The following is a 12,881-nucleotide window of genomic DNA, read 5'->3' on the forward strand; positions in this document are numbered from 1 at the left end:
GAGCCAATCAACAAGAAACTGTGAGACTGTTCTGAGTGAAAGCATCTCCTAAACACTGCAAAGAACATAAGCAGTAACCATTCCTCATTCCTCATGTCAGACCACAAGCAAAAGAGCTCAGTCAGAGCAAGTCAGGGTGAAGAAAGAGAGATTCCAGATCCAGTCCTGCCCTGGAGGGATCCTACAGTGACCTACACTGCGCCCAGGGCTCACCAGGTCTGGGCTCTCTGGAAAACACCAGCACCACCCTCCCCTTCCCAACCCACACAGCCCAGGGACACAAGCACTGTGGATGGAGGTGGACTTACCCAGGTGCACAGAGGAGGCCACAGGAGGCTGAGCTGTAGAGCCAGGTTCCCTGCTGCTGCTTCAGTGAATGGTAAATATTCACTGGAAATGAGACAGGGCTTCAAGAACCACGAGAACTGCAGGTGGAAATACTGCTCTCCAGCAAGGCTTCTGCCAGCAAAATGCTCACCATTGCTCCTGGGGAATGGCTGACAGGAATGAATGCTTCCAGAATGAATGAATGAATGAACAGAGCTTCCAGAACTTTCCAAGAGTTGGAAATCTCTCTTGCTCCCTTCTCTGCAATGCTTATACAACAATACACTATCATTCATAGCATAGTATGCTGCTATTCAAGAGGATTTTTCCTCACCCTTCCACCTCCAAAAATTGTTTTGGTTCCAGAATTATTTTTAATACTCATCCAGACTCCTGAGTTTTAAATGCTGAACAATCCTACAATACTCACCTTATCATAAAAACAGTGACTTCAGATGAGGCAAAGATGGCTTAGGAAAAAACAACCAACCACCACTACCAACCACAACAGCCACCCAGCACTATGCATAGGACACTTGAGTTCAATTTGGATATTAAATAATTCCTGGGGAGACCTACTTTCACTATCCACTGTAAAGATTTTTGAGAAAATGAGCTCGTTGCTGTGGAATTAATAATACATCTATGCAGATTGATATTCCCAGGAGATAAAGGGAAAGGGAAAAACATTAAAAACTGATGCTCCTGGCAAATGAAAAACTAATGGACCGTATTTCCCTTGAAGGGATGGGAGGTGTTTTTATTTTATTTCACTCTGATGACTAGGCAAGATTTGTTCTCAGGGAGCACCATCTCCAGCTAAAAGGAAACACCTTGAAAATTTTGTATAAAATGTGGAGGAGAGCATAAGTCATCATATACCAAATATGAAGAGCCCTGAATGATCACATGCTGCAGCAGAATGTAGCTCTGATTATGATTTACTTGAAAACCAAGATAATTCTGCACCATTCCAACCAGATGTTTCTGTGTAAGTTTGACAGGAACATCAGGGATTCAAACTGCAACCAAATATGTGTCAACTGTTTTTCCAGATCTCACCTCCATTGCCATCTGAGGTTCAACAAGGCCAAGTGCTCAGAGGTGACCTTCTCTCTCTCCAACCACCTGAAAGGAGGCTGTAGCCTGGTGAGGCTTGGTGTCTTCTCCCAAGTAACAGGATAAGAGCAAATGACCTCAAGTTACACCAGTGGAAGTGAACACTGGGTATTAGGAAAAGTTTCTTCACTGAAAGGGTGGTCAGGCACTGAAACAGGCTGCCCAGGGACATGGGAGCACTGTCCCTGGAAGTATTTAAAAGACATGGTACTCAGGGACATGGTCTAGTGATGGACTTGGCAGGGCTGGGTTAGTGGTTGAACTGGATGGTCCTAAAGGTCTTTTCCAAACTTAATGATTCTATGACTCTATCCTTTGAAAACTTTGAAAACTATTTTACTTTCAAACTCCCTTTGAATGTTTCAACAACTCCAAAGAAACAGTGAAACATTTCAGTTCATTACTTGAAGCCACTCAAGATAACTCACATATTTATTCACAAATATTTACAAGTCAAACTCATGCAATTATCTGCATTTTCAAAACCACGTGGAATGCTAAAAAACTGATTCTAAAATTATTTAAAAACAAAGAAATCAAAACTGATTTGCATTACTTAATATTTATTGATACAAAAGAAAATTCATAACAAACTATGTATTTACCATTTACACGGAAGAAAGATCTTTAAGATCAATGAAACAACATGCCCCTAAAACTGGGGTGTCTGATGAAAATGTTCCATGTTCTTTAGAACTCCTCTGCATTAGATGATCTTCAATTTGCAGGTAAAGTTATGGGGAAGAGGTGTCCATCAACATATTTCTTGCTCTTCCTCTAAATTATAAAAAAACCCAGAAATTAGTTCAAATTAATACAGTTAACCTACCTGCGCCATAATATTGGGGAGTTACAAGACAGTAAAGTGGAACAACTGCAAATTGTACTCACAGCAGCAAGGACATCACAACATTCACCTACTCCAGTGGCAAATCAATAAAAACATTAGTATTATTTCAATTATGCTCAAAAGAGCACATTAGCCTAATTTAATTTCACTAATAGTAGTCTCTGACAAATGTGTTCATCTGTGCAAAACCTGGAGCTGTCAAAGCCACACCTGGTTGTGGCACTGACACTTGCTCTCCAGGAATTCACCTAAGCTATTTCAAATACAAATTATATCTTGTGAAGGAACAAGAGGCCTCAGTAGTTAATGTGCATGTAAGTTTCTTGTTATTTTTATAAAGATCTTGTGTGCATTTGAATTCCCTTTAACTTGGGTTCACACAAATGGTTCACAATCTCTGGTCCGCAGTTCCAAAGGTCACAAAAAGCCGCTGACAGTAGGGAAAATAACTATGAACTAAAATGCTTGCTGAGAGAATAATAACTGATGCAATTCCCCACATCAAGTGACAGCTGAGTACTGCTACTCCACATGTAGAGTTAGATGGCAAAAGCAGACACTTGATAGCCTGGACTATGCAAGATGCCAAATTTTCAACTGGTTTAAAGCCCATGCACAGAATAAAGAATGCTGTTAAGACCTGCAGGTGAAAAAAATAAGCCACTATCCAAATACAGTAAAATGTTTTGGGGTATATGTGCAGAAAAGTGCTAGCTAATTCACCCAACCTGAGCAGTAGGCTTCTCATCAAACCAAGGTATGTGTCTGCCCTAGAGGGACTCCTTAGAGCAAAGACAGAAAGGCGAGGTTAAAGCTGACACTTGTGAATCTACTTAACGTGCCTGTTTTGTCGTTTAGTATGGAGAAAGGGATGGCAGTGGTTTGCCTTTTGGCAGTGGCTGAGGCTCAGGCACACCCCACACTCTGGTGGCAATACTGGTGTGACATGAAAGACTGGTCTCCACTTGAGGGGTACAGAAATAAGGGTCTTCCCAACAAAAGTGTGAGCTAAACTTATAGAAGAGCAGCTTCCACAGCACAGGTTCCAACTTCCCAACAAAAGTGTGAACTAAACTTATACAAGAGCAGGTTGCAACTTCACAGGATGTCTGAGGGCAGAGGGGACCTCTGGGAGTCATTTGATCCAACACTTCTGCTCAAGCATGACCACCAAGAGCTGGCTGTCCTGGATTCAGATAAGCACTTGCCACTCACACAAGCCTGTGTTTCCCGATCTCTTCTGTACCTCTTGACCTCTCTGCAGTAACCATAGCAAGAAGAATGAGGATGCCAAGTGTGCACACCAACACTGATGTGCTTTGCAAACACACGCTCCCACCCACGGCACTAAGAATGGCAAAACAGAGATGATGGGATCTGAACTCTGTGGACAGAACTGTTCCACATGGAAGGCTCTGTCACATGTGCTTGGCCAGGTCTCAGCTCCATCTCCAAGAGAAATGTATGAAGCTGATCCTGAGGGGCCACCCAACACATCTCTTTCAGTCTAGGCTCCTTAGATGCTGCAGAAACACTAAAAACCTGGAAGATTACTTTCTCCTGGAATTTACCAGAAAATCCAAGCAGCAAGTGGGTGTGAGAGGGCACATGAGAGATCCACACCCACACATGCAGCAGTGGGCACACCTCTGTGCCAAAACCAGCTGGTGCCAGGCGGCATTCCCACTGGCAAGAGGAATGAAGATGTAAGAGCAGGTGAATGCCTGGACTAGCCTGCCAACACAAAATCAGGGTATGGCATGGTGCCTAACTGATGGCAGACATACATCAAGATTGTGCCAAGGCAAAGGAAGTCACCAGCACGCTGAATTAGTGCTCTAAGAGGAGCAAACAGCACAATACTACGGTGCTCCAGGGTAAGTCTGGCCACGGGGAACGGTGCTAGGATGGATTCGTACAGCACTGCAGAGCCAGCCTCAGCAGATGGATGAGGTTCAAGGGCAACCAAGTGGGCCTGAAGCAGTCTCAGTTCTGCTTCTGCAGCCAGGAAAACAGCAGATGATGACAATACAAACACCTTGCCAGTGACATCCTAAGCCAACCTTCTTGGGATTAAAACTACACAAAAGTCCTTCAAAGAACAGAGGCCAAATAAAGCTTTGCATCACCTCTCTGAGGGTGAAATTGGAAGCTATGCCAGGCCCTGTACAAAACTTGCAGGAGAGGTAGCAAAGGAACCTTCAGGCACAAAACCACCTCTGAAATAATTCAAACACCTGGAACTGAGCTAAAAAATTATTCAGTCTTTGCAAGTGGCAAAAAGACAGCAAAGAAAGCTTTGGTAAGGAAAATGCATCCAAATAGGGCAGAAAATTAGTTTAGGCAGCAAGACAAAAAATGAAGGAGCAGATTGAAACTTGATGAAACAGCTGAGCTGAAACAGCAGCAGGTGAATGCCTCATCCTGCAGCCTGTTCCAAGAGAAGGAAGAAAAAAAAAGGAGACAAAAGTGAACTTGGGGCAGATACTTCAAGAAGACAACTGCCAACTTGCTTATAAAGACACAGAACATCACAGTGGCATAGTGTTAACATGGAATTTAATGAAAAAAAGGAAATTATTATCAACATTTCAATATATACTTGAGGTGACCTCTCCACTGTAATTTCTGTAATAATTCAAGTTCCAGATATGAGGTGGGAAAAAAAAGGGAACACTTATGCAAATCTATAGCCCATGCTAAATCAAATAAATTAAGAGAGGTTTTGTATTTCATTAGCATCACAGTTCAATGGAAACAAGCAAGAAGGAATGCAGGAAATCTGGGGCTTGCACCTCATCTAAATGCCTCAGCATCTCATCAGAGATTAGCTCTGCTAACTTAAAAAGTTCTTCAGAAGAAAATTTTAAATATTTTCAGTTAAAACAATACCAGTGTTGTAGGTTCCTCCTCTTTTTTTTCTAGCAAAACCCACAAATGCATCATGCAGCATGAGTGCAGGACTGTGGGCTGACCCTGGCTGGATGCCAGGTGCCCATCAAAGCTGCTCTATCACTCTCCTCACTCAGCTGGACAGGAGAGAGGAAATACAGGGAAAGGCTCCTGGGTTGAGATGAGGACAGGGAGAGATCACTCACCCATGACTGTCACAGGCTGCAGGGGAATCTCAGCTCCAGTGCCTGGATCTCATCCTGGCTCCTTCTGCACTGACCTGGGTGTGGGCAGGGCTGTTCCTCTCACATAGCCTCACTCCTCTCTTCTCTGGCAATAATTACTTCTGCACAGTAACATTTTTTCATTCTTAAACGTTACCATGGAGTAGTTACCACCAGCTCTGGTGGCTCAGCCTTGGCCAGTGGCAGGTTGGCACTGGAGCAGTCTGGCATTGGCTCTGTCAGACACGGGGAAACTGCTACTGGCTTCCCACAGAAGCCATCCCAGTAACCACCTCCCACCTCTATCAAAACCCAGCCATACAAACCCAATACAAGGTCATCAGCAGCAGCAGCCATTTCATGACAAGGTAATGATTCTGTGATTTTCAGTGGGGTGAGCAACTGAACAAAATGAAGCTATTCTAAATTCTGATAGTTCACTCAGTGTAATTTGTCTGAAAGGTTAAACAGGATGCTAACATGGACTTGGTATGCCACAAAATGAAGAGGGAAATAAAGCAAACATTTAGTTTGTCTTTAAAACACAGTGGGGCTTTTTCACTATCTAAAATACTGTTCAAGTCTGGGTGCTGAGTTCTAATTTATAGCTGTAGCAACCTCTCTGCTTTACCTGTGAATTACCTTAAAAGTGTGTAGTACAGCTTAGCTGCTCATCAGGCAAATGTCTGCTTCTACTAAGAAAATCAGCCATAATAAAAGGCAGACAGCATTTGCTAGATGCAAAAAGGCCTCTGCAATTATCACTTAATTGTCCTTCATGGGCCAGTACTGGGAGTCTCATACTTTCCCCTTAAGGTTGCTCCCTTCTTCAGCACTTTTCTTAACTGTCTACTTAATTAGTCTTCCTTCCTGGGCTTAATTGTGAATTTGTTTTGATTAATTAGCCTCAGAGCTCACTTGACACTAACTGAAATATAGGAGAAGTGCTCAGTTTCTTCAGTGAATAGGCTACTACATCCTAGGGGAGCCCCCTCTTTGTCAGCAATAAAATTTCAAGTCCAGATAGTGTTTGAAAAAAACTTTTTTGTAATTAACTTTCAATTCTTGTAATTACCCCCACTGTACTACAACACAAAAGTGTTGCTAACATAAAGAAAGGGTAAAATTCATTCAATTCAGGCCTCTTCTTAGGTGGATTATACATCACGCTCATTAGCTGAACCCTGTAGTTTTAGATGAGATAACATAATGTTCTCAAATGCAGGTGATCTGATCACTACTAGAATCCCAAACCAGGACCATGGGTTACCAGCAAAGACAGCTGTGTCCTTGTGACCCCAACACCAGAAAACCTTTCCCTTATCAGTATTTTCAAAGTTATTGAGCTTCACTGAAAATACCTTGCATAACCTAGAACAGTAAGTCTGTAACACCTCTGAGCACTAACATAGAGCTCTTCATGATGTTCACACCTCTCCTATCACTCCCTTCCCCTCCCTCTTTACAGCACGTTGAGTCCAGAAGACACCCTCACAACATTACCATGCATCTGCCATCTTGGTCAATTCTCATTTCAGATAGATACTGAAAACACAGGAAAAGGCATCTTTAAACACCATCACAGTGAAAAAATTTAATAAGCTAAATGAAACAATGTGTGTTAACAGCTATCATACCCATTTAATAAACTTATTCTAGATATTAATATTTATTTCTGTGAACATTTTTAGACTTGCATCTCACAATCGAGCTGACAAAGTAAACACTTTGTTTCTTCCAGCTCCTTGTTTCAATCACTGTTGCTCTTGTGCTCCAAACAGGACTGCAGGAGTGCAAAGTACCTGTGGTTTTACAACCATTTGTGTTGTACCTTTACTGGGGCACAGAAGCTCAAATGAAGCAGATCAGAACAGGAGCTTTATGAGTGGGCTTAAAAACACTAAGCAGCTCTGCAGACAAACCTTTTAACATATTTGTTTCCTAATGATCTGCAGCCCACTGTTCTGACTGATAATCAACCATGTTTTCATCTTAGAACTGGACCATAGGACTCACTTTGGTTGTCAAATCCTAACTGAAGCTCATCCATGCAACCCAAAAGGTTTGCCTTTGAGATCTCTTCTGATTGTATTTGTGAAGTGACAGGATTCTGCCAAGGAAATGTACCAGCTTGGAAGAACTAAGATATTCAGTTACAACAGCTGTCAATAGCATTAAAGAGGCATGGCCCATGCTCTTCAGTTAGATGTATCACCTGCAATCAATCACCACTTAAAGTAAATCCTGTATTACAAAAGACATCATGCAGAGTCTATACAGCAGTAGAAATATAAGAAATATTCCTTCATGCTGAAATGCCTTTTCAACTGTTATGAAATGAGGAAATAGCTCTTTAGGTTTATTGCATTCCCCAAATGTTAATTTAAAATCATCTGCAGATAACCAATTTAGTTGTGCACTTGCAAAATAGAAGATGCTGTACATGTGCCTCAACAGTTTGTTTTATTGGTCCTGTTTATTTTGTCTGTAATTACTCAGCTCACAATCTCCTATTTTAGATTTACAGAGCTGTACAAATATGGATGTGCATACACATCTGACTGTTCTGCAATCACTCTTCTGTTAATTTAAGCTTCAAAAAGCTTTGTTTAAAAAACAGGAACAGCTTTCCAACCAAATAAAACTACAAAAAGATAGATTTGCAAAAGAACCTACTAACCTGTAATTTTTTTGAAGGGAGCCACAGCCTTCAAAGCTGTGGCTTTTTATTGTGGCATGACTTCTCAGTTAAGCCTCTTAAAAGAAGCCCCTGGATGTTACCATAGTACCTGCTATAGAATACATGAACCTATTAACATAAAGGTGAAATAAGTGACTTGGCTTTTGTTTCCAGCTCTCTCAATTACTGCTGATAGAAAGCAATGACTTCAAATACCGAAAAACAGGGATACCCACTAAGATATCAGCATGTATCCTCCAGGAACAGTAAGTGTATCTCATATTTTGTCTTCTTCAAGACAAAGATCCCAACTTCACTCCACAACAGGTAACACTGGTTAACCAACTTCAGTCTAGCTCCACAAACACCTGGCTAAACCACAGTAGCCAGTAGAAGTGAAATTACTCAGCAGAGCAGAAAACAGGCTGCCAAAAAGAATCACATGTTTGCAGGAAGAACACTAACTTGTCACATTTCAGAAAAGGCTTATTTCTTTGCAATATCCTATTTGGCCTGCTGTACACAAAAATGTAGGAAGCAGGAACCAAAACAAGACCAGGCAGAGGTGAAACATCAGCTGCGGCTTCTGACTAGCAACTGATTATTGATTGACACACTGCAGAACTCAGCAGCCATAGGAGTCCTGGCACTCAGAAGATTCTCCTGCACCTCCTCACACTATATTTAGGCTAATGACACAGCAGCAAATTTCTAACAAGTGCCAAGTTGAAGAAAAAAATTTGAAATGCAATCCAGACCAACAGTGAACAATCCAGGTCCTGCTGTGTACTAATGTTTTAAAGAACAATTTTGTGCAAGTGGCTGCAACAAGTACAACATCCATGTAACTGAATGAACTTAGCAACCTTCAGTAGTTAAGTCCTACTGTGAATGGCAACTGATTTACATCTCCTTGCAAGAGAATTCAACTAAATTTATCTCCACCTCTAACATACTGATCTTCCTGCCTTTCAAAAACCAGACCCTAATGAGTGCAGAGGCCAGCAAAGGACTAAGAGCTGTGCTTGAAGCCCCATCTACTGACAAATAAGAGAACTGTTGCTAAACCAGAGCAGTATTCCACAGAACATACTTTAACAAACCTGATATTGCTTCTTAAAAAAAGCAAATCACAAACATATTCAGACGTAGTCCAGCTGCAAAATGTTCTCTGCAAACTACACAGGACATGCCTTTCAAGAAACCAACCAGTCAGAGAGCAACAAAGCCATCCAGCCTAAAAAGTGACATACTTTACCAAATCTGCTCTGTTCTCCTTGACACTCTCGGCCATAGAATAAGAAAAACACAAACAGGCATGCCGACCTGAAACCTGCATTTGAACATCTGCACTTTCCAGCCTGTGTCAGGAAAAGGTCTGCACACATTAAATCTGCCTTAGAAAGCATCCTGAAGAACTATTTCTCTTGACTCAAAAGAAAACCTCCTCACAATCTTGCTGCCAAGTTGCAGGGGGCAAAGACACATCTGTGCCTGACATGACCTTGTCATCACTTCTCATCCCAGCTCACCAAATGAAAACACATCCCTGGCAAGCGACAGCCCTGTAAGTCCATACACATAAGTTACCTACACTAACCCCTTAAGTATCCATCCTTCTGCTACCCAATCTGCAGACAGGTAACACAGAAAAGGGCATTTTTGTTCAGAACTCCCTGGCTATTAACACAACTGAAAAGTTTTCTTGTTCTCGTTTTTAACTGGAACCAATTTGCTGCTGGGATCAGAGACCATCACATCCATGGCCTGACTGCTGGGAGACCTGCTTGGGTTAGAAGCAGAGTCTTAGGTTTAATCCTAGCCCTGTACTTTTTCCAAGTGGCAAAGTTCCAGATCTCTGTAGGCCTGAGGAGCTGAAAGACTTAAAAACTAAATGTTTTAGTGGGTGGGATCCCCTCAAGCAGTGAGACAGCATGTGTGCCCATCTGGTAGCTGGTATGGCTCCAGCACAAGATTTGAATCTTGCTGACCTTGAAGAGACCAACCCAAGCCCAAAATTTAGAAAAGCTGCCAACATCAAATTTATACCTAGTGACTAAATGACTTTTTTCTTTTTTAACTCTTAAACTGCTTACAAAATTTGAGGCTGGGAAAAAAAAGACTTTCTGTGTAGTCTGAACTCTGAGAGTAAATAGTTTGTTTCAAGACAGAACTAAATAGCAATATGCATGCTCCTGTTTCATCTTCTCAGAGCTACATGTGACTTAGTAGTGAATGAAAAGATAGCACACAACTTCTACCAAGTATTTCCACTGTCAGTCTACATATGCACTAACCAAAGGAACTACTGCTTGAAAGAGAATGACAAAGTATTAGCTCAAATTCCCCAATCCAAAGGATCTTTCACAGAGGCATGGTAATCTTGGTGTCCAAGACCTTTCACAGACACAGGAAATTAGCTGAGAGCTGAAAGCCAATTCCTCTTTCCTACTTTAATGTATACTCTAGATTTAGCATAAAGATCATGGCCAAGACTGGTAACAAGGTTAGTGCTCAATCCTCAAGTCCTTAAGAGTTCACGATTCCAATTCAATTTTCCTTATCTCCTTCTCTTCAAGGATAGCAATGACCAGAGATAGAAAGCAGCATATGAGAAGAGCTGTAGTTTATCCTTATCTTCAGCCAGAAGGAACCTCGAAGAGCTTGGGAGACAAATGCTATGTATACCATCTGCTGTCTAGACTTGGCTTCTGGAGTATACAGTATAATTACAGCTTTCCCAATGGTCCTCATTATTATCCAGGAACACAGCAAGCAAATCAAAAGGAGATATTAAAGTAATACATTTGGCAATGACCTATCACTGTTACACAAAATAAAGCTATCAACAATGTTCAGAGCTAATCAAGCCATAGCTTCCACGCAAAAGACACAACTGATAAGCTCCTTCTTAAGAGCTCCTATTTTCCTATTCAGATTGGAGGCACTAATCATCCAGCTGCCAGACAAGGAAGGGTTGCCTGTCGTTAACATATGAGAAGGCAGCTGGACCCCAGCACAGCAGCCTTGCAGCAGCCCATCTCCTAGACAACAATTACTGAAATACAAACAGCAGGTTTGTCATTTAAACAGAGATTATTCTAAGCAGGTTGTACCAGGCAGTCGTTAAGACTATCTATCAGATGTTAGCTGAGGATGCCAACGTTTTTTCAAGTGCTAAGCATCTTTAGGGAGATTAAGCATATTGATACAATTTGGAACAACAAATACACCCACACATTTCATACTTTTATCTTTTTGTCACTGGATGGCACAAGAACAGTAACTGATGCAGAGCAAGGCCCTTCCGTATGTCATTTCACTTTGACAGCAAACTACCAATATTCTTCGGGGTTTTTTCCCTCAACTCTTCTTATCTTGATTTCAGCTGCTGTGTATTCATTTGTAATGTTAGGGTGGGCCCGCTCAAACATTTTTGTACGTAAAAAATACTTCAGAACATACAAAAATTTGACAAGTGTTTAAGCAAACTTCTTTGCAGAAAGTTCTTCACCTGTCTTTGAGTTGTGTGAAGAGAAGAACACTTTCTTCATTCAGAAGATTTCGTATGTTATATCCATTTCCTACAAAGAAAAACAGAGTAAGTTTTCCTTAGGATCCACTGGCAATTTTTTAAGTCCTCTCCTGTGAGCAAAGTATAATTCCATTTAATATATTTTAACAGAAGGAAAATTAGCTCTTAATCTAGGATGCCACTCTTACAGGCAGGTCAGTGCATTTCAAAGAGACGACAAGGAATACACCTGATGTCATTTACTTTCATCTGTGCTTAGAAGATTTTTACTGAGAAGAATGTAACAGGCATGAGTTCTCAGCTCTCAAAACCCACAATAAAACTTTAAGGTGATTGAATTTACTTTAATTTATTCCTATAGAAACTATCAATAAAAACTGCACATGGAAACTTATCTGCAGATCTTCACTTGAGTTTTGCACACTAACATGACCACAAAACAGAATTATCTAATAGGCCCTGAACACTGGGAATGAACAACATCCTTACATTCATATACAGCCACACAGTGAATTACAGGGATCACCTGCCACAAACACTGCATTGCCCATCCAGCCATACTGAGAGCACCCATCAGGAAGCAGGGAAGAATGAAGTGTAGATCCTTATGGTCATACAAAACTTTCAGCATTTTATATAATCTGCTTTCCCAAAAACCAAATGACAAAATTGTCTCTGCAGACCCACTAGACTTTTAAGATTGTAACACCAAAAAACAGCTTCAAAGCATCAAGCATTAACTAAGTAACAACTGTTCAGCCAGGACACTGTGCTGAAAAGTTAACAGGGAAAAAATGGGCTAATTCCTCACTTTCTAAAGATAAGCCTCTTCACAAGAAAGCTGTACAAAAGCTCTCTACAGCTTCATGTACAGCCTGCTTTAACACTACTTCGACTCTCCAGACTAGTGTCTTAACCCACTGATGAACAGCCTCCCATATGGAATTCATGCCACTTTTATATCAGAAGGACAAAATCAGGTCTTTAAATTCTCAAGAAAACATATGAAGTTACAACCTAGTCAACAAGATAGCTGAACCTTCTATATATGAGCACAAAGCACAAAATATGGTCAACTGATCCAAATGGATTTTCATAATTTTACAGAGGAAAAAAGCAGCAAGCATATGGTAACAGAAACAATTATATTAATTACTAGTAACATTAAGCTGTCTGTGATGTTTCCTCAACACTACAGCTAGTGACAGAACCAAAAAACCAAGAGAAATTTACTCTTAGAACTTGGTAGTGTCA

General features: G+C 41.1%; 1 protein-coding gene across 1 annotated transcript in view; it reads right to left on the bottom strand.

The window, feature by feature from the left end:
• Positions 1–1,992: 1,992 nt before the first annotated feature.
• CENPC (centromere protein C) overlaps positions 1,993–12,881 on the bottom strand; it is a 28,078-nt gene continuing 17,189 nt past the window's right edge. The window contains exons 18-19 of the mRNA XM_077177135.1: positions 11,607–11,676; positions 1,993–2,223 (exon numbers count right to left, since the gene is read on the bottom strand). Of these exons, the coding sequence (XP_077033250.1) occupies positions 2,181–2,223; positions 11,607–11,676 (113 nt within the window). The 3' untranslated portion in view covers positions 1,993–2,180. The remainder of the gene's footprint in view (positions 2,224–11,606; positions 11,677–12,881) is intronic.

Source organism: Agelaius phoeniceus, chromosome 4 (assembly GCF_051311805.1).
Source record: "Agelaius phoeniceus isolate bAgePho1 chromosome 4, bAgePho1.hap1, whole genome shotgun sequence".
Lineage (NCBI taxonomy): Eukaryota > Metazoa > Chordata > Aves > Passeriformes > Icteridae > Agelaius > Agelaius phoeniceus.